Source organism: Spinacia oleracea, chromosome 3 (assembly GCF_020520425.1).
Source record: "Spinacia oleracea cultivar Varoflay chromosome 3, BTI_SOV_V1, whole genome shotgun sequence".
NCBI lineage: Eukaryota > Viridiplantae > Streptophyta > Magnoliopsida > Caryophyllales > Amaranthaceae > Spinacia > Spinacia oleracea.
In genome coordinates this window covers 40,574,583-40,594,507 of record NC_079489.1, presented here as the reverse complement: position 1 = coordinate 40,594,507, position 19,925 = coordinate 40,574,583, and the positions used below count along the sequence as shown (strand labels likewise).

At 34.4% G+C, this 19,925-nt stretch overlaps 1 protein-coding gene across 1 annotated transcript; it reads right to left on the bottom strand.

The window, feature by feature from the left end:
• Positions 1 to 1,297: 1,297 nt before the first annotated feature.
• On the bottom strand, positions 1,298 to 13,964 carry LOC110796593 (thioredoxin-like 3-1, chloroplastic). The gene is made up of 5 exons (XM_022001652.2): positions 13,416 to 13,964; positions 6,868 to 6,942; positions 1,888 to 1,954; positions 1,755 to 1,772; positions 1,298 to 1,651 (listed from the first exon to the last, which is right to left on the bottom strand). Exons 1-5 carry the CDS (start codon positions 13,718 to 13,720, stop codon positions 1,553 to 1,555), a joined length of 564 nt encoding a protein of 187 aa, XP_021857344.1. The 5' UTR covers positions 13,721 to 13,964; the 3' UTR covers positions 1,298 to 1,552.
• Positions 13,965 to 19,925: the final 5,961 nt, after the last annotated feature.

The window sequence follows — 19,925 nt, the reverse complement described above, 5'->3', positions numbered from 1 at the left end:
ATTTTCTCTTTTAGCTTCCATCTCTCTCTTATTACTTTTATACTAGTTTAGGGCCCGTGCAACGCACGGCTACTCCTGAAACAATTTAATATTTTAATAGTAACTAAAAGACTTGTGATATTAGAAAAACATGAAAGTAAAAAGGATATATGAAAAAGTATAAATTCAAAATTGTGTATAAAAAATATTCAAATGAACTAAATTTGCATATTACTATACAAAGATAAAAATTATAGTCGTTTACTTGTATGTAGAACGATCCCGAATGACTCAAGACTAATTTTCGAAAAGACCCGAGCATAACCGAGTTAGTCAAATACAACATATTTTAAATTGAGTAAAATCTTGATGAATAAACTTCTATGTTAGTCTACTTACCATGTATTATTATTTTAATTAACATTCTTACTTACCAGTTACCATGTATTATATTATTAATAGTAGACTAACATTAGAAGTTCATTTATCAATATTTTTTATATTTCTTATCAGATTAAAAAGTTATAATAATACATAAATAAAATTATATCATAAAGGAAAAAATAATATTGATTTAGCTTTCCTCCAATAATATATTATGCAGTAAATACCTATGGTAATTAAAATATATTTTTATCTTAGTTTCCTAAAAAAACGTAATGTAATTTATTTATTTTAAAGTAGAAAAATAAAAAAACATTTTGGCGGGAAAAAATCGCACCAGGAAATGACACGTGTCATTCCTAGTGTCTCTTTTAATATATAGTATTAGATAGATATATATTTTAATAGATTATCTTTCTCAGGTCTAACCATATAGATGTTACTAAGCATGGAAATAAGTTTGTTACAACCCTTTAATGGATGTTATAAAACATGGAAATAAGTCTGTTACAACCCTTTAATGAGAACCGTAACATGGTATAACATGTTCTTAATTTTGTTAACTATAACCAAAACCTGAAGAATAAAATTCGATTATGATTCAGGATACGCTGGTTCTTCACTAGCCCCTAATAATAAGTTACTACTCCCTCCGTATTTATTTAAGGGATACACTTATTCTTTCCGGTATCTATTTAATATATCTTATGTCCCACCATCCTATTAAACAAATAATTTCATAACTACATTCTACCCCTTTCCCAGTAAAATTAAACAAATAATTTCATAACTACATTCCACCCCTTTCGCAGTAAAATTAAACAAATAATTTCATAACTACATTCCACCCCTTTCCGAGTAAAATGACATGGTCCCACTTGTTTTACTTATTAACCTAACCTCTACAAATAAAAGAAAATTTGCAAAAAGTGAATTTGTTTTTGCTAATAAGACCTTAGTAAGGGCATAATTGAAATATTTTTACACAGTTAGCAAAGCTGGAAAATATCGGTGCTTAGTTTTGGATTTGGATATACAAGGAAAAAAATGTAGTCTTCCAACTGAGCTTATATACAAAATACCGAAAATGTGGAAGATTGACTGAGGAGTGAGGACTGAGGAGGTTGAAGTGAAGGGAAAAAAAAGTGTGGTAGTTAAGATAGGATGTATGATGTTGATGTATGTAGATTTATATGAACTTCTGAATCATGTCTCTAACTTCTTCCATGACTAACCAAGCTTTATGACCACCAATTACTTGGTCTTTCATTTCTCCATCTAGCCATAGCTGCAAACAAAATAAAGAGATTAGAGATGAGCAGTTTTGAGTATTACAACAACGACTGTAATCTAGAGAATTCATGTGAGAATAATAAGTTGATCAAACTCACCTGGATTGTGGGCATTTTCTGATAAAAACATGCAAAATAGAAACTGATGGTTAAAACTTAAAGGGCATCAATAAAAGAAGCATGAATGCGACTTGGTAGAAATAAGCATGGATTATAGAGGAAGTTGTCTCACTGAAATATTTCCACGCTTCACAAGAGCTTGAGGCACATTGTTCACATCCACGTAGTAAAATTTGAGCCTTAAATGGGGAAAAATTTAAGTTTGTTAATTACAAGGAAAACGATGAAATACAACTTTTTTTGCCCAGGAAGTATTCATGCATCAAGATTCAAGAGTGTACATAAGACTAAAACATAAGAAAGATGTACTTAGATAATCCTTTGGTATCTTCCAACCAAAAAACAACAAAAACATCAATCAAACAAGTTCGCATCATAGTTATTACGTTTCGCAGAGTACAAAGATACATGAAAAGGCAGAATTAGCATCTAATAATAAATAAGCTGTGGAGGGCGCTGTTCTGGACTTCTGGGTCACAAAAGACACTACTCGGGGTCACAATCAAAATCATTACGATTACAATGGTTGGTATTGTAGAGCTAACTTCTGATTCTCCAACCAAGGTTGTTATAACTTATTAACTTGCTTAGAACAGAAATTCATAATATGTATCTCTGAATATAAGGATTCCAAGGACAGCCTAGATGACAGAGGTATGTGCAAATATGCCTTATCTCAAATATGCGCAAATATGTCTTAATATGCACAACACTCCTCTGCCATTGACTTCCTGAAGACCTTTAGCAAACATTCGCTCAATGTGATTACGTCCAATATAATTTTGCAAAGGTTTAAGGTTGCCAGATCTCCCTCCTCCCTCCCCCCTTCCCATATGGAAAAGGCATAAGAATCTAATTGAAATTATAAAACAAAGCAGCAAGGTAAATGTCAACATCAATTCAAAAATGAGAGAAAATTTTGCCATATAAAAAAAAGTTTAACACTCTTCTTGCAAATATTCAAAACATCTGTAAGTTCGACTCTTTTTCTTACGAAAAAATAGAGAATATAAGTCTTAAAATGTTAAAGAGTTCTTAACAAAAAAAAGGGAACTAGGTCTTCATAGAGAATAAGGATGGTATTGCCAACAGATGAGACCTTTTGGCTTTTGCATTTTATGAGTCGAAACATCCATGCTCTGGTTGCATTCAATAGAAAGATAAATATTGAGAACTCGGTAAAAATATTAAGCTTGAAAGCCTTAATGTTATGTATGTATGAAAAATCTAGTAAACAGTTTTATAAAATCAAAACCCAAGCACACGTAAACATCAGTTTGCAGCACCCCATAAATGCATCTTGAAACAGATCATATTTTCCATTAATTTCTATTTATTCTCCCATTTTTTAAACAAGCAGTATCAACTATCAAAGCACTTGAGGATCTTAAAGGCCAAGCGGTCCAAAGACAACCCAGGTAAAGCATAACACAAATTATGTTCAAATATAGCATCTACTTTACTATTTTCTTCCAGAAATTATAGGCATTACAATGAAGCTTATTCTGAAAGTTAATGGTCTATGGGAATATTGAGACATGCTTCAAGCAACAAAGGGAGAGTAAAACACATAGACACACAAACAAAGATTTTGAAAGCAGATGAGAATATGAGATGAGGGTTGTGCACTTTCTCACATCTACGTTGCTGTTAAAAAATACCACCCAAAGGCTTGGGCCGTCTAAACACAAGTACCTTGGTCCCAGGTGAAAATATAATTACAAAATTACAAACCAATAGTTCTACTTACTTCAGCAACGAAAATGAACATATAGTTCCATTTTTTATGAACCAAAAACACTTCGTTCAAAATCTTTGAACTAAGTATATGTTAGTCAAATTTGAACTAAAAGTTCATCTGGGACCATTATGAGCAGGTGATGTAAAGAGTTTCAAAGAACAGAGAAGGTGGGGCATATTAAACTTAATAACTTGAAAAAATTCTATGAATGTTCAAATGGAAGAACATGAGAATATGAATAGTTAATTTTCTATAATACTGGAGCTTATTAAACAAAATGCAAACTCAAATTTTATGGTGAGACTATTTCTGGTAAAATTTTGTTAAGAGGGGGATGATAAACCTTCCCAAAAACTCTACTGTCAATATGATTAAAAAAGGGAGAGACTAAAGTAACCTTATTGTTACGGAGAAGTTTTGGCTCCCTACAAGCTTATGACGCAAAGCCCAGCACGGATAAAAAGGTTCAATACAAGGTTCTCTTCAAACAAGGCACTACTCAAAATCTCATCCTACCAGAAGGATGGTAAAGGCCAACATGTGGCCATATATAAAGAAACAGTTAATAATTCGAAGGGAAAGATGGGTGGAAAAATCCTTCAATGTGCCACCTTTGGCAAGCATAACTTTGGTTATGATTGTTGGTTCACAGGAAAACCTGAATGCATATTTTGTAAGAAGTTTCCCACATCAAGAAGAAGTGCAGAGTAAGCAAGACCAGCAAAATCAGGTAAGGCACTCGTAGCCACGTTGATCAATAAGATTGCAAGTATGAAACATTACTTGTTTTATGATGAAGAAGATGCAAATTCTTAAGGCAAGAAGGCATCAAAAAGTGGCTAAAGGGATAATAGACAGTGCTTGTACAAGTCATATGACTTATCAAAAGACTGAAGCTTTGGGGAGACAAAGTGGTTGCAAGTTGAAGAGAACCAGTTACCGAAAGAATACTTTTAAGAAAATTCAATAATTTGGGTAAGGCTGAAGGCATATAGTGGCATCTTACAATTGACTACATGCCTCGAGGAAAAAGAAATGGGCAGGTAAGGTAGGACCATGCAGCATGCATCGCTGTATAAACTCCTATATATTTGCTTAATGCCTTGGTGACAAAATTTACGCGGGAAAACTCCTATTAAGTGGCTTGGAGTGGACAGGCACCACATGTCCAGCATCTGACAGTGGTTTCATCATTTTGTTAAAACTCGGAGAGGACAAACACCTCCTGTCCAGCAAGTTGGTGACTAGTCAGGGAAAGGCATCCTTTTTTGGTTATAGCTCATAATCAAGGGCTATAGAACATTCAACAACAACGAAGGAAAAATTGTTATAAGTAGAGATGTGAAGATCGATGAGATTCTGGAATCTGGATGACAAGGACCAAGAGGACAACTATCTTTAAAAGCAAAACCACAAGCTGAACAAAACAATTGTGAGTTAAATGGAGGTGATTTCAATGTCTCTCCTTCCGCACTAGTCAATTCTGGTGCCATTTTGTATAATACTCATCTATTTTGTTGAATTTTATTCTAATTCACTCTAAGTTGGGTCCTATTTCCAAATTAAGTTCACACACCCTAAAAGATAAGTGTGACTAGCATTTATCAAAATTATCATGTTGTTCATCAGTAGTGCAAGTGTATAGACAAAGTCAATTTGTTACTCCGTAATAATGAACCTAGCAACTATAATGAAGCTTCTATGTACAAAGAGTGGCAGAAAGCTGTACAAGATCAACCCAATGTGATCATAAGCTCGGGGAGATTGTGAAACGACATGAAGTCGGGACTCAGGAAGTTATTACCAATACGAGCTTAAAAAAATTAAGGTCAATCCTAATGGGTCAGCCAACAAATTCAAAACTAGACAAAAGGACATGTGCAGAATAGTTTAGATGGAATTGATTACAGACACTTTGGAAAATGTAGGACATTAATTGCTTGGACACCCTGAATGGTAACCAGGTAACCAACTTGTCCTCAATGGCAATCTCGAAGAGGATAGATACATTGAACAACTACAACTCTATAAGGTTCCATCAATAAAAGTAAAGAACATTTTCTCGTGGTTAGAATAGGCTTTTCATGGCTTACAACCAAGAGCCTAGTTCAAAAACAATGACTTCTACTTTATACAGCAAGGTTCGATTGTATCTCTACATGGATGATCTACTTGTTAAGAGGAGCAATATAACAAACGATTCTTGCTTTCAAAAGGGTTAAAAATAAGGACAAATTATTTTTTACCACCTACAAAAATCGAAAAAATGTTTTTTACCACCTAAAAAATTAAAACTTGTATTTTACCACCTAACAAAAATTAAAACATGTCTTTTACCACCTGAAAGCGAAAAAATAGATGAAACCTTTATACATGGCTACCTAATTCAATTTTCCTCCAAATTTTTACAATCCCTGTGTGATTTTCTTTAACTCTTTCACCCTTTTCTCTTTACTTCTATTAAGTTTTGTCAATTTTGTGAATTAATGGTGGTGAAAAATTATGTAAATTAATGGAACATAAGGAAGTTGGGGAAGAGAAGAGTTAAATACATGAAATCGTGGAAGAATAGAACATATAAGAAGTATTACCGTTATTGTGCCCCCCTACATAACATTTTCATATATTTTTCCATCTTTCAGGTGGTAAAAAACAAGTTTTAAATTTTTTTTAGGTGGTAAAATACAAGTTTTAGTTTTTTAGGTGGTAAAAAACAAATTTTCGATTTTTTTAGGTGGTAAAAAACAATTTATCCTAAAAATTATTCTGAGATGACACATCTGGGTCTTACGAATTATTTTCTTGGCATGAAGATCGGAAGTTCATCTGTAAGAAAATGACATCTTGATTTCACAAGCTAATATCCAGACGATATAATCAAGAAGTTTAAAGCTGCACTCTAAGCCAAGAGTAACTTTCTTCAAAGGTTGATCTACTAGCATAAATGAGTGTGGAAGTAGCAAGAAAAACAGCATAGGAAAGTGTAAACGTAAGCACTACTACTCAGTATAAGTAATGCTCAAATCATATATGCAGGCATGTAATGAAAATACTATTGCAGTCTGTAACGGCAACATACGTGAACACGAGCACGAAACTACAGTTGTACACGTCTACCAAATTGTTTATCCAGGACACCAAAAACATAACCAACTGTTGCCCTGAACCAGGCTAAAGCCATCCTCAGCAGGCTTACCATTGATTAGTAAAAAGATTGTTCAACATTTCGAAACAAAACACCTTTTGACACGACTGGAACACGGGAGTTTGCCCTATTCAATGTACATTCACCAAAGTGCCATTTCCGAACCCCAAATATAGACACTTCTTGATAAAATAGAGATATCTTACTTGGTATCAAATTCAGCAGCCATTTTTTCCAATTTAGGCTTCAGGTATATGCATTTCCTGCACCAATTAGCCATCCTACCATCCAACAAACAAGAATTATAAAACCCAAAATCAGCACCTCCAACAAAAAGAACAACCCTTTTACAAAAAATGCACAAGAGTGAACTTAAATCCCCAGAAAAAAAAATTCAAATTACTCCAAAACCCATGATTTCAAATTGCAAAATAAGTTGACGTTGTTGAGCCAATATGGTTTTGATGATGACAAACTAAAGTATTCAACTAACGTGGTTTTCAAGTTATATGTGTGCAAGAATCATTAATGAATAGTTGTGCCCAAGTCGTGAGATGCTTATAACAAAGAAGCATAAAATCCAGAGCTGGAACTGTAGAGCAGTTCCTAAGGATGAACTCTAGAGAAGCTGGAAGTTACATAGTTCCTGCACATAAGCTAGAGGAACTCCGAAAGAGAAGCAGCAGTTCCAGAGGGGGAACTCGGAGAGAGGAAGTCTGTTTGTATGAGTTTACATTCTAGGCTTCAATTTAAGGAAATAGGAACTCGTGTTAGTGGAACTCGTGTTAGTGGAACTTGGTCTGCATCCTAAATATAACGTCAGTAAGCATTAATCTAATTGTCGGTGAACTTAGAATATAAACGTGCATTTAGGATAATCTATTTCAGAGTTTTAATTTGATTAAAAAAAGTCTTATAATAGTCTAGGATTCTTAATAAGATAAATAAGATTTATATTTTGGAATAAATTAATTAAATTGATTGATTAATTAATTAGAGTCCTATTAATTTGGGAATCCTAGGTAGTCAAAGATTAATTTACGTGTATGAGTAGATTAATTAGGTAGGTTCCTATTAAGTTGGAATCCTATGAAACCATGGAATAAATCACGTTTATTATAACTGACATTTAGTGAGTTTGTTTTAGGAACATGGGGATCATGCCTAGAAACTAGGATGCATAAATTGTAACTGCTTAAATATGTGGAGAAACATAAGGCAGTACTTGGTCCTTACTCCACACGTTTTCCTGTTTACTTAGTCATGGGATCATGCCTACTTTGTAGAAAACATGGGTAAGTGGAATTTTACTCGTGGAAGAGGATAATTGTTGCCTATAAAAAGATAATGTTTTATCCTTTGCAAAGTGTCTGGCATAGTGGAAAATAATTATATACGCCATATACTTTGTCTTCCTCATTATTGAGTCAGTTCCACATACCTGTTCCTTTAGAGTTCCAAGTTCCTGTTTCTTAGAGTTTATTATTCAAGCGTCTGTTTTGTTTTATTTTGAGAGAGAGACTTTTGGTAAAGTCTTGTTTGGGGTAAGGGTTTGAGTGAACACTTATTGTGTAGGCTTTGAGTTAAGCCTGAGTGAAGAGAGAAAGCTTCAGAGTAAGCGTAGTTTTTTGAGGGAACAACTATTAGAAACTTGAGTTCGTAGAGGAACTCAAGTAAGGTCCGAGATTCTAAAAGGTTTGTCACTGAGTTGTTATTGCCCTATTATAGTGAATAGTTTTAGAGAAAATCCCGAGTGGATCTAGGTTTTCTTTCTAGTTGGGCCCTGGAAAGTTTCCTCGTGAAAATCTCTCTTGTGCACTGTGTTCCTATAGCTTTTAGTTTTTTTAATTCCCCAATTATTTTTGCTATAAGTTCCCAAGTACAATTCACCCCCCCCCCCCTCTTTTAGTGTTCCATCAAAATAACAGTTGGTATCAGAGCCGGGACGATAGAAACTTACAAGAAACTCCCGGAAGGTTACTCAACCATGCGACCACCATTGTTCGATGGGAAATATAATCCCTATTGGAAGAATAGAATGGAAATATTCATCAAAGCCAAAAAACTATCAGGTATGGAGAGTAATGGAATTCGTGAACTTTAAAGTTATAACGACAAATGAAGAAAATCAGGTTGTTCCTAAACCAATTTCTCAATATGATAAGTCTGATTACATAAAGCTTGAATTAAATGCCAAGGCTATTAAATTGTTGCATTGTGGTCTTGGTCCTAATGAATATAACCGTATTATGGGTTGCAAAACCGCTAAGGAAGCTAGGGAACTACTTCAAATTACTCATGAAGGAACAAACGAAGTAAAAATGTCTAAAATTGATCTGTTAATGAATAAATATGATTTATTTGTAATTGAACCTTATGATTCAATTCGTAACATGTTCAGTTGTTTTTCGAACATTACTAATGAGTTGGAGTCTCTTGGAAAGTCTATTCCTTCTGATGAACAAGCCTGCGAAGTCTCCCCAAAGATAAAAGGTGGATGGCTAAAGTAACTGCAATCCAAGAATCCAAAGATTTCACCAAGTTCCACATTGAGGAACTCGCTGGATCATTGATGACCCACGAGTTACACATAGGAACTCATGAAGGTAAAAAACCAATAATTGATTCTCTTGTACTAAAAGTCGAAGAAAGTGACAAATCTAACATTGATGTAGAAGAAACTATGAAGATTGTTCGAAAATTCAAAAGGATTTACACAAGTTTGAAATCGAACAAAAACAAAGGTAAAAATTCTTCTAACAAAAATTTGGAGTTTGATTGTTATAGGTGTATCAGAGAGTGCCCTACATGGGAACAAGGATCAGAATCTGAAGAGGAACTTTTGGATAGAGGAAAAGCTCAAGATTCTCGATTATGCCTAATGGCTAATTCTGACTTTGAGCGTGAATCTGAGGTATGTGTTAAATAGTCTATTATTTGTTTTAATATGGAACCCAATCAATGTAGGGTTCCTAGTCCTAATAATTAGACTTTATGTATGCTTACTTGAGGGGGAACGACTCATGGCACTAGTTGTTCCTAATAATTCATTAGCAATACATTTTTTATTCTCTCGCTAAAGGCTTATTAAGAATGTATGGAAATCTTATTAAGTTTGAAATTTGTTGAAGTTTCCTTGAATTTCCTACAATAGTCATTGAATTGTGTATTATACGTCTAGAGTTTATGTAAATAGTCTTCCTTATAAAATTGACACTACAACTGTGCGTAGTCATGAGCTAGAACTGAATTAAGGACTCACTGATGTCTTTGTTAATAAATAGGAAAAAGAAGCAAAAAGTAAAGTTCCATTTCCTTATGGAACAAAACAAGGTTTTTTCATTCGATGCATGTGCACTCTTAAGAATGTCCAAATCCTGTAAATGTATGAAAATTTATTTCTTCCATGATTTCCACCAATTAAACTCATGTTTCTCACAAAAATGTTTCCTACACTTTTCCTTCCGTATCTCTACAACATATTAGAGATCACAAAATCAACTCATATCACACATTGATTTCTTTTTCTTTTCAAAAACATTCTCAAAACTTCATCACTATATAAAAATCCTCACCTAAATATTCCTCCTTTGTCACTTAAATGATGTAGCAATTGTTGAGGGGGAACTAATGAGGAAGGTGATTAATAGAGTTGTCATGTATAATTTTGAAAGGAAAAAATCAAAAGTGATGGAAAAAAAAAGGGAGCTAGAAGAAAAAAAAAAGGAAAAAAAAGAGGGGAATAAAATGAGAGCTATTGTGAATGGAGAAATAGAAGGCATAAGATGTTCCTACAAGCAGTTAAATTTCCAAGTCGAAATTCAAATTGATTAAATCTAGGATTCTTAATAAGATAAATAAAAATTTATATTTTGGAATAAATTTATTAAATTGATTAATTAATTAATTAATTAATTAGAGTCCTATTAATTTGGGAATCCTAGGTAGTCAAAGATTAATTTACGTTTATGAGTAGATTAATTAGGTAGGTTTCTATTAAGTTGGGAATCATATGAAACCATGGAATAAATCATGTTTATTATAATTGACATTTAGTGAGTTTGTTTTAGGAACATGGTGATCATGCCTAGAAACTAGGATGCATAATTTGTAACTGCTTAAATTTGTGGAGAAGTAAGGCAGTACTTGGACTTTTACTTAGTCATGGGATCATGCCTACTATGTAGGAAACATGGCTAAGTAAGTGGAAGTTTACTTGGGGAAGAGGATAATTGTTGCCTATAAAAAGAGAACGTTTATGCTTTGCAAAGTGTCTGACATAATGGAAAATAATTATATACGCCATATATTTGTTTTCCTCATATTAAGTAAGTTCCAGATACTTGTTCCTTTAGAGTTCCAAGTTCCTGTTTCTTAATGTTTATTATTCAAGCGTCTGTTTAATTTTAAGAGAGAGACACTTTTGCTAAAGTCTTGTTTGGGGTAAGGGTTTAAGTGAACTCTTGTTGTGTAGGCTTTGAGTTAAGCCCGAGTGAAGAGAGAGAAAGCTTCAGAGTAAAAGCAGCAAGCGTCGTTGTTTGAGGGAACAACTATTGGAAACTTGAGTTCGTAGAGGAACTCAAGTAAGGTCCTAGTTTTGATAGGTTTGTAACTGATTTGTTATTGCCCTATTATAATGAAGAGCTTTAGAGCAAATCCGAGTGGATCGAGGTTTTCTTTCTAGTTGGGCCCTGGAAAATCTCTCTTGTGCATTGTGTTCCAACTGCTGTACCCGGCCGTGCCCCCCAAAAAACAATGCGTCTGTATTGTTTGTTTTTTCTTGTTGTACTGTTTGTTCTTTCATGTTGTTTTTTAAATTCATCATAAATTGTTCGTAATTGTTGTATTGTTTGTTCTTTCTTCTGGAATTTTATGTTATGTTTTATATTGTTTGTTCTTTTTTGTTGAATTATTTATTCTTTCTTATTTATTTTATTTGTTCATAATAATCATTCGGTTAATGTTCATATTAAGCTATTCATTGATCTTTTATGTTTTTACAATCGTCTGTATTGTTTGTTCTATCTTTTTGTATGGTTACGTTCTTTTTTGTTGTATTGTTTGTTCTTTCATTTTTTTTTTTTGTAATTAATCATAAAATTGTTCATAAATTTTGTATTATTTGTTCTTTCTTCTTGAATTTTATGTTCTTTTTTATATTGTTTGTTCTTTTTTGTTGATTTTTTTTAATTCTTTCTTGTTTGATTGTTTGTTCATAATAATCATCTGGTTAATGTTCATAATGAAATTGTTCTTACTTTTTGTTTTATTTGTTCATACAGTTTGTATTCTTTGTTCTTTCTTGTTCTATTACTGAGCATCTTTTAAACCCTTGTTCTTTCTTTTTAACCTATTTGTTTTCTTTGCATGCTCATCATTTTCAAATCAGTAAATGCTCATTTTTAAATTAGTTGTGATCATCCTATCAAATTGCATACTGTTTTCATTTTCAGCCTACAACGTTGAGAAAATTGAAACCGTGAAAGTCAAATATAATGGGTTAGTTATTATAAGGGATTACAAGGTTTTTCTTAATGGATCAGACTTATTATAAACAATTTATTACATAGGGCAACCCATCAAGTCTCACGACTTAACAACTAACATTAGCACTTGTGGATAATATAAGCTATACTGCACTATTTTTTGTTGCTTGTAATAACTTTATTAATCCTCTTCTCAAATTATTATTCCGGTAAACAAGGTGAAGGAGACAATCAGGTTATGCTACTTGTGACCATAGAAGGTGTTTACATGTTCGAACCAAAATCATATATGAAGTACGGAGTAATATTTTTGTTAGAAACCGTGAAAGTCAAATATTGTGTTCAAATCACACTCTATACATGCATTCAAAAAGTATAAGAACTCAAAACTACATCAAAAACAAAATTCAAGATTAAAGACATAGAGAAATAAGTGGATGATTTCTACCAATATCTTGTAATTCAAGTACAAATTTACATAGGCAGTGCCTAAAATGTTCAAGTTTTTGGAAAAATATGTTATTTGACATGTTTTAATTGTTCAAATGTAAATATATGTTCAAAGTAATAACATAGTTTTTTTTTTTTTTTGTTCTACTACGAGGAGTTCCCACCGCCTTCGGCGAGTGGACTAATCTCCCGCGGGAGTTTGCATAGGTGTCTCGATGGGCAGCATCCCTCCCAGTTGAGGTTTTTTCCATACCCAAGGCTCGAACCCGAGACCTTGGTTAAGGATGAAGAGGCTCTTAACCACTCATGCCAACCTCAATTGGAAAGTAATAACATAGTTATGCAATAACTAATTTCATTTTAAAATTAGTAAATACTCATTTCACAAGCAGTAGATAAATGCTCATTTCTAACTTGCTTGAATAAATGAGGATTGCCAAATAATTAGATAAACGTTCATATTCGAATAAATAAATAAATGTTCATTTCCAAAATAGTAAATTTTCATTTCCGAAATAGTAAATATTCATTTCCAAATAATAAAGGTTCATTTGCGAAATAATAAATGGTTATTTTGAATGGGGTACAACTAGCTATGGCCGTACACGGATACAGCCAAAAATTTGCGGTGTTCCTATATAGGTTTTAGGTTTTTTTAATTCCGCAATTATTTTGGCTATAAGTTCTCAATACAATTTACCCCTTTCTTGTATAGTTCCATTGGAATAACGGATGTAATGCAAACCCGTTAAAATAATTTCTCTATCAATCACACAAATCAAACAAAAAAACAGAAAATTTGAAGAAATTGGGTTTACCAATCAATGACAATGGGCTGACAATGCTCCTTAGCCTGCTGTAAAATCTGATCAAGCTGATCACAATCTTTGATTTGTTCCATTTCAACACTGGTGGGTCTCGAGAAATCTAGCCACGAAGAATGCGCCTTAATATCTCCCCTCTTCAATTTTCTGCAATCTCTGCTGTTTTTGATGTCTTTTAATCCAAACCCAGAAGTTTTTAGCAGAACTAAGCACCACCCGTTACTCACTTTTTGTGGGTATTGTTTTTTTTGGTCTACAAATTTGCAGAAAGTTTGACAACTTGGAGCTAGAACTGACATGTTAATTGTGCGTTTTTGCTGTTGTTAGAGAAATTTTTGAAAGTGGTTTTGATGTTCTGGAGGTTCTTAGGCAGATGAGTAAGGTGGAAGGATGGATGTTAGCATAGTTTATGGTTGACTTGGTGAGTATAGCATGAAAAATGCTTCATTTGGGGAGTGAGAGATTCTAGTTTAAGGGATGCAAAACGTATCAGTGGAGATATTTGTGTTTATTAATAATCGGAAGAAAAGAAAAGCTTATCTAGAATATGAGTTGGAAGTGAAATCAAGGCTTTGTTCGACTCGGCAAAACTTAAGGCAATCTACCCGACCAAAGAATTCATTAAGGGCAATTGTGTAATTTTAGACCGTTGGGTGACCTCTCTTAGAGCATCAATTATAGCTCCCTCTTAGCCCCCTCTTAAGGAGAGAGAATCTCTAAGAGTTAGCTCTTAAAAAAAATAGGGTAACTCTTAGCTACCTATTATTTAGAGGTTGATTGGGACATCCTCTAAATAAGAGGTAGCTCTTAGAAATAAGAGGGGGTGATGTGGAAGAATGTGGTGTATTTTGGTTTTTTTTGTATTAAAAATAAAATTTAAAATATAAAAAAACTATATAAGATGTAGTATTTAAGAGGTAGTCTATTTTTTGATGTTTTTGGTAGCTAACTCTTGTTAAGAGGTGGTGATGAGGTGTATCAGGAAAGAGATTAAGAGGGGCAAATTAAGAGTTAGTCTATAATTGATGCTCTTAATCCCCAAATTTTTAGAATTTCTTTCTCTCTCTTCCTCCCTCATCTCATGCGAACTTTCTCTCTCTCTCTCACGTCCTCCTCCTCCTTCTTTCTCATATTCTCTTCTTCTAACTTCAACTATATTGAACATCTTTGTTCTACCTTTGATTATGGGTTATGTTTTTCGATTGTTTTTGTTGCTCAGATAATTTTCCTTCTAATTTTTATTTTCGAACAAATTAAATTAGGTTTTCTCTTTGTTGATTATGTGTTTACTTTTTCTGATATTGTGTTTACTTTTTGTCGATGTTGTGTTTACTTTTGATGATATTGTGTTTACTTTAACTATCGATGTTGTGTTTACTTTTGCTGATAATGTCTTTACTTTTTGTCGGGTTAAGTGTGAGAGAGAGATATATATATTTGGTCAGGTTAAGTGAGAGAGAGATATTTGGCTTTAATTAACTGGTTGGGTTTGAATGTATTAAGAACTTTGTGTGGTTATTAACTTAGAGAATCGAAGTGGACTATCATATTCCCTTGATACTCTTGAACAAAGATACAATTGTGTTGTTGAACTATGTTATTTAGAACCACATATCAGTTCATTAGAGACTCCACGTTGATTTTATGTACTTTGTTATTTTAATTAGGGTAGTACTCAGGTGTTGCAAGGGTGCATTTTGTAGAATCCTAGAATGTGTGGGTTGTTTAGTGCAATTTATGTCAAATATGCTTAGTCATTGCAATTTTCTGACTGCGACAACTTTTGGTGAAAGGAAGACTTTGAAAGCCCTGCTTGGACTATTTCTACACATAAATTATCTATTTATGACTAGACTTTGTGGTTCATTATTAGGGGAGTGGTTACTTTGGTTGCCTCTTTGCACAGGGTAATTTGGTTGATGTATATGCTTCAACTAATTAAACAATCTGCATATTTAAATTAAGTCTGAATGATTCACTTGATACTAATCAGCAAGTTCTACCTTACTGTAGAAGAACAGTAAGAAAAGAGGTCCCCGTGTCAGTCGTCACAACCGTATCTGGAATCACAAGAGGCGGCCCTAAGGTCAGTAGTTCAGTTGTCATGTCACGATCTTTGGCTAGATTAAATCAAAGCAACTTAATCTATTGTTTGAAAAGTAGTTTGTAATTTGTTTTGTGTTGGTTTTTTTTTAAATTTATTTATGTTTTTGTCTTTTGTAGGATTTGACAGTTGTTGGGCTTCAGACTACATGATGCGAATTAATGGATGAAGTCATGTGATTTAGTTGTTTAGGGGTTTTCACCTTGCAGGGATAATGTAGCAGATCTCGTCAGGTTAAGTGTGTGCGTTGTCATGACAAGACTCTTTATTGGAGTTTAGTTGTGTGTTCAATTAGTTTCTACTTTTATTTACTTTTTACATTGTTTTATTTACTTTTTACATTGTTTTATTTACTTTTAATAGGAAAAAATTTACATTTTTTATTTTGTGAATTATAACGAAGCATTCTGCATATGTCTGCAGCAAGCTAGCAACTAGCTACTGCCAACAGATCTCAAAGACTAGCATACCAGAACGTGGCTCCCTAGCTGCTTAAAACAAAGGGGCATCTGATCAGAACTAAAACCATGTCGGCAAACAAGAGAGTTGTGTGTATTGTTATTTTCAGTGCTCAACAGGACGGATGCTTGTAAGTTAGTTCTTGTTTCAGAAATGTTGAGTTTATTATTTTTAGATTGTTCGGTGTGTGTGTTCGCACATGTAACACCCCGACAACTCTCTGTTTTCTAAAATAACCCTTTTAATATAAAACGTAGAGAATTATCAAGGCATTATCGCCCGTGTGAACACGTTTCGGCTTATTCAGAATTTTGCAGCGGAAAACATAATAAATAACTTTAATAATTTAAATAAGTCAACTACCAAAACCAACAAACCGAAGTCGGCCTAATTAGTTCAAATCAAATTCAAGTCCATTAAAACAAGTTCAACAAAACCAAATTCAAATGAAATAAAATAACGACTACACAAATCTCTCCAGATCCCGAACCCCAGTGATGCATCCTCTTCAAACCTGCAATGGACAATGCTTATTGATCCCTAGAGACTTCTCACCAAAGATTGGGTCATCACAGGATCAATAAGGCATAGCCATGATCAACATGCACAAGCAAAAGCACGTAATCAGCAAAGCTGAGTACTACATACTAAATCAATAATAATCCTAACATGATTCTATTAAACGAACAATCCTAACATGATACTAATAACGTAAATAAGGACAACCAAAACATAATAATTTGAAACCACACTTAACTAAACTAGACTAGACTAGACTGGACTAGACTTTTATAACATTAATATTATTTTAATTGAAATAGTCAATGGACTGAGCTGTCTACTAGAAACTTTTTCACTAAGGAAGACGAGGTACGGGCGCGATTCCGTAAACCCCAATGACCTGCGATATCGAGGGACTTTTGAATAAAATAGAACCGGTGATCAATCCGGCCCCAGAAAAAGCCATGAGCGACCCATGACTCCAACTCCTGATTGTCCGTCACTTCAGACGTGCACAGTCTAAAGCTATTGCTATTCAGTTTCACTTTACTTGATTTACTTTTTACACTTGGTTATGACTCGTTAATCACATAAATAATATAATCAACAAGTAAACACGACTTCTTTTATCTTTGCATTAAAAGGTGGTCACAAGCTTCAGTCAAGAATAAATTGCAACTCTTTCAATCCTTTCTTTACCAAAAGGTTAACTAACTTCCTTGATATAAAGTACCATCTACCAAACAAGGTCCTCGGCCCTTATAAAATAGTGGGAAGCTAAAAGGAAACAACGATCAATATAGATCTCTGCCAATAAATAAACTACTATAAAGTTCCCAAACTGACATGCTTGCATCAATCTTAAATGCTAACATGATTTGATTCTTAAAACAAAGTTCTATGCTCAACGCATTAATTCAACGACATTGAACATGAATTTTCAACATAAAACAAGTTCATAAATATATATTCAACATAATCTCAATACAGCATACATCCACAAACACACAGGTATGTACGTACCTTGTGTAAACCAACCGATAGGCCACTTTAACGAATTCAAAAGTCGCCTACAAAGAATTCTCCGCCTAAATACAACCAATAAAATTTCCCAATCAATTTCTAACAATTTACAGCAACACTAACGTACACTAAACACATCCCAAATGTATTTAGAACATTTTTCAATATCGAAAAATAACTAATTAACCTCCAAGCATAATAATAATTATATTAAGGATCCCAAATCTTAAACTCCAATAAACTTCTCTTTTTAAATTTCCAGCAATCTAAAATAATTAAAAACTTGCTCAAAATATATTCAGCATCTTTAAAATCATAAAAATAATAACTTTAATAATATATAATCGTTCTATAATGAATTTAAAATATTAAAACCTTAACATTCGCGCTTTAAACAATTCAAATTCTCATTTCAAACCAATTATATAATCTGAAAATTAAATTATTAATTAAGCAAAATATATAATCTGAAAATTTATAACTTAATCATAAATATCATAAATTTAATTCAAGAAACATAAATTAAATTATTAAAACGTAATTAAAACATTAATTAGTTTTAAGGGTTTAGAAATTAACCAAAGGAGAGAGGAGGGAAGCTGGCCGACGGCGGGCTGCACGGCGGCGGTGTAGGTGGTCGCCAAGGTTGGGCGACGCTTGCTGATGGTGGTGGTTGTAGGATTCACGTCGAGGTGGTTGTACAAGCAAGAAACCAGAACAATGAAGAGAGGGGTTGCGATTTCGTGCGTGACAGGGAAAGGAAAGAGGAGGTGGCCGACGGAGGTGCGGCAGAGATAAGGTGGTCGCAGGACCAGGCGGCGCGGCTGGCGGCAGCAGGCGGCCGTGAGGTGGTGGCTGTTGTGAGCAAACAGAGATCGATCAAGAAGTAAGAAGGATAGAAAACAAGAAAGCAAGAACAAGAGAAGGAGAAGGGAGGAGTTACCGGCGGCAGGGGAGGACGACGGTGGTCCGACTTGGTGGTCACAGCGCTGGCGGCAGCAATGGCTGCGTGGTTACGCGAGGGAAGCAGTACGTGAATGAGGAAGAAGGGTGGCTTCCCTTTTCTTTCTTTTTTTTTCTTTTTTTTCGTTGGCTTTCACGTGCAGAGAATGGGGGAGGGTTATGGGTGTTTGTATTTGGGCTTTTTCCAATTTGGGCTAAGATTAGGATTTGAGTTAGAGTGTTTGGATCAAAACCGATTAAGATCGTTTTCCAAATTCGAATTCTTTTCAAAGTAAAATTCTAAAACTATTTTGATTTCATAAATCGTTAAATATTTAGAATGTAATTAAAATAAAATAAATGTACGTTAATTATAAATTTATTACTAAAATTCATCAATTCTATTTAAATATATATAAATATACGTTAAGAAATATTAATAAATTTCATAAATTTCATTAAAATATAAATAACTATACGTTAAAATATATTAATAAACTTAATTAAATTACGGGGGATTACAACACATCTTTGTGATGGCTATGGGCACCATACAAGAAATTATGGCCATGTCCAACGAGGACAAGCTTGCTGCCTAAGCCTTATGGGAGAGGCTTGATGACATTGTAAGGCAATGGATTTACGGTACAACGTCGAATGATCTTCTGAATACAATCATCAACCAAGATGATACCGCAGCCGATGCTTGGAATAGGCTTAAACAAATCTTCCAGGACAATCAATCGGCTAGAGCCCTTGCCCTCGACGCCAAATTCACCACCACCAAATTGATTGATTTTCCAAATGTGAAGGCTTATTGCACTTGACTCAAGGTCCTTTCGGATCACTTGGCCAACGTGGGACAGCCTGTTTCCGATGAAAGAATGGTGTTATGCACCCTTCGTGGTCTCACGGAAGAATTCAAAACCTTCCGGACCACCGTGCAACATCGCACACCCCTCCCAACCTTTGAAAAGCTGCGTTCTATGCTTGATCTCGAGGAGGACAGCCACACCGATGAAACTGCCATTGAACAAGGTTTGGATGCTGCTTTATTTATGAATAATAATAACGCTGATAATTTGAATAATGTTGTCCAGCAACCTGCTCATGAGAATACCTGTCAAAATCGGGGCAACAACAACAACCGGGGACGCCAAAACAATCGCGGCCGTGGCGGAGGAGGTAACCGCCACAACCGTGGCAATGGTGGAAATAATCGCGGCGGTAATCAACCACGCCCACAGCAGCAGCAACCTTCGGCCACCCAGCCTTGGTTCTTCCCTCCTTGGGCCACCTGGAGCCCCCAGCCATGGGCCACACCACCGTGCCCGCATCCAACCGCGGGTGGCCAGCAGCGTCCCAGTGCTCCCTCACAGCAGCAGCAACCAAGTATCCTCGGTCTTAGGCCTCCACAAGCTTACTTCATGGCCCCTCCACCTTACTACATGGCCATGCAACCTTCAAGCTCGTCT

Excerpts from the sequence above, each read along its gene's own strand:
- LOC110796593 (XM_022001652.2), bottom strand. The coding sequence starts at position 13,720 with ATGTCAGTTCTAGCTCCAAGTTGTCAAACTTTCTGCAAATTTGTAGAC. Across the intron at positions 6,943-13,415 it reads CAGCCCATTGTCATTGATTG|GATGGCTAATTGGTGCAGGA; the intron begins GTAAACCCAATT and ends GTTGGATGGTAG. Across the intron at positions 1,955-6,867 it reads GCTGCTGAATTTGATACCAA|GCTCAAATTTTACTACGTGG; the intron begins GTAAGATATCTC and ends TCCCCATTTAAG.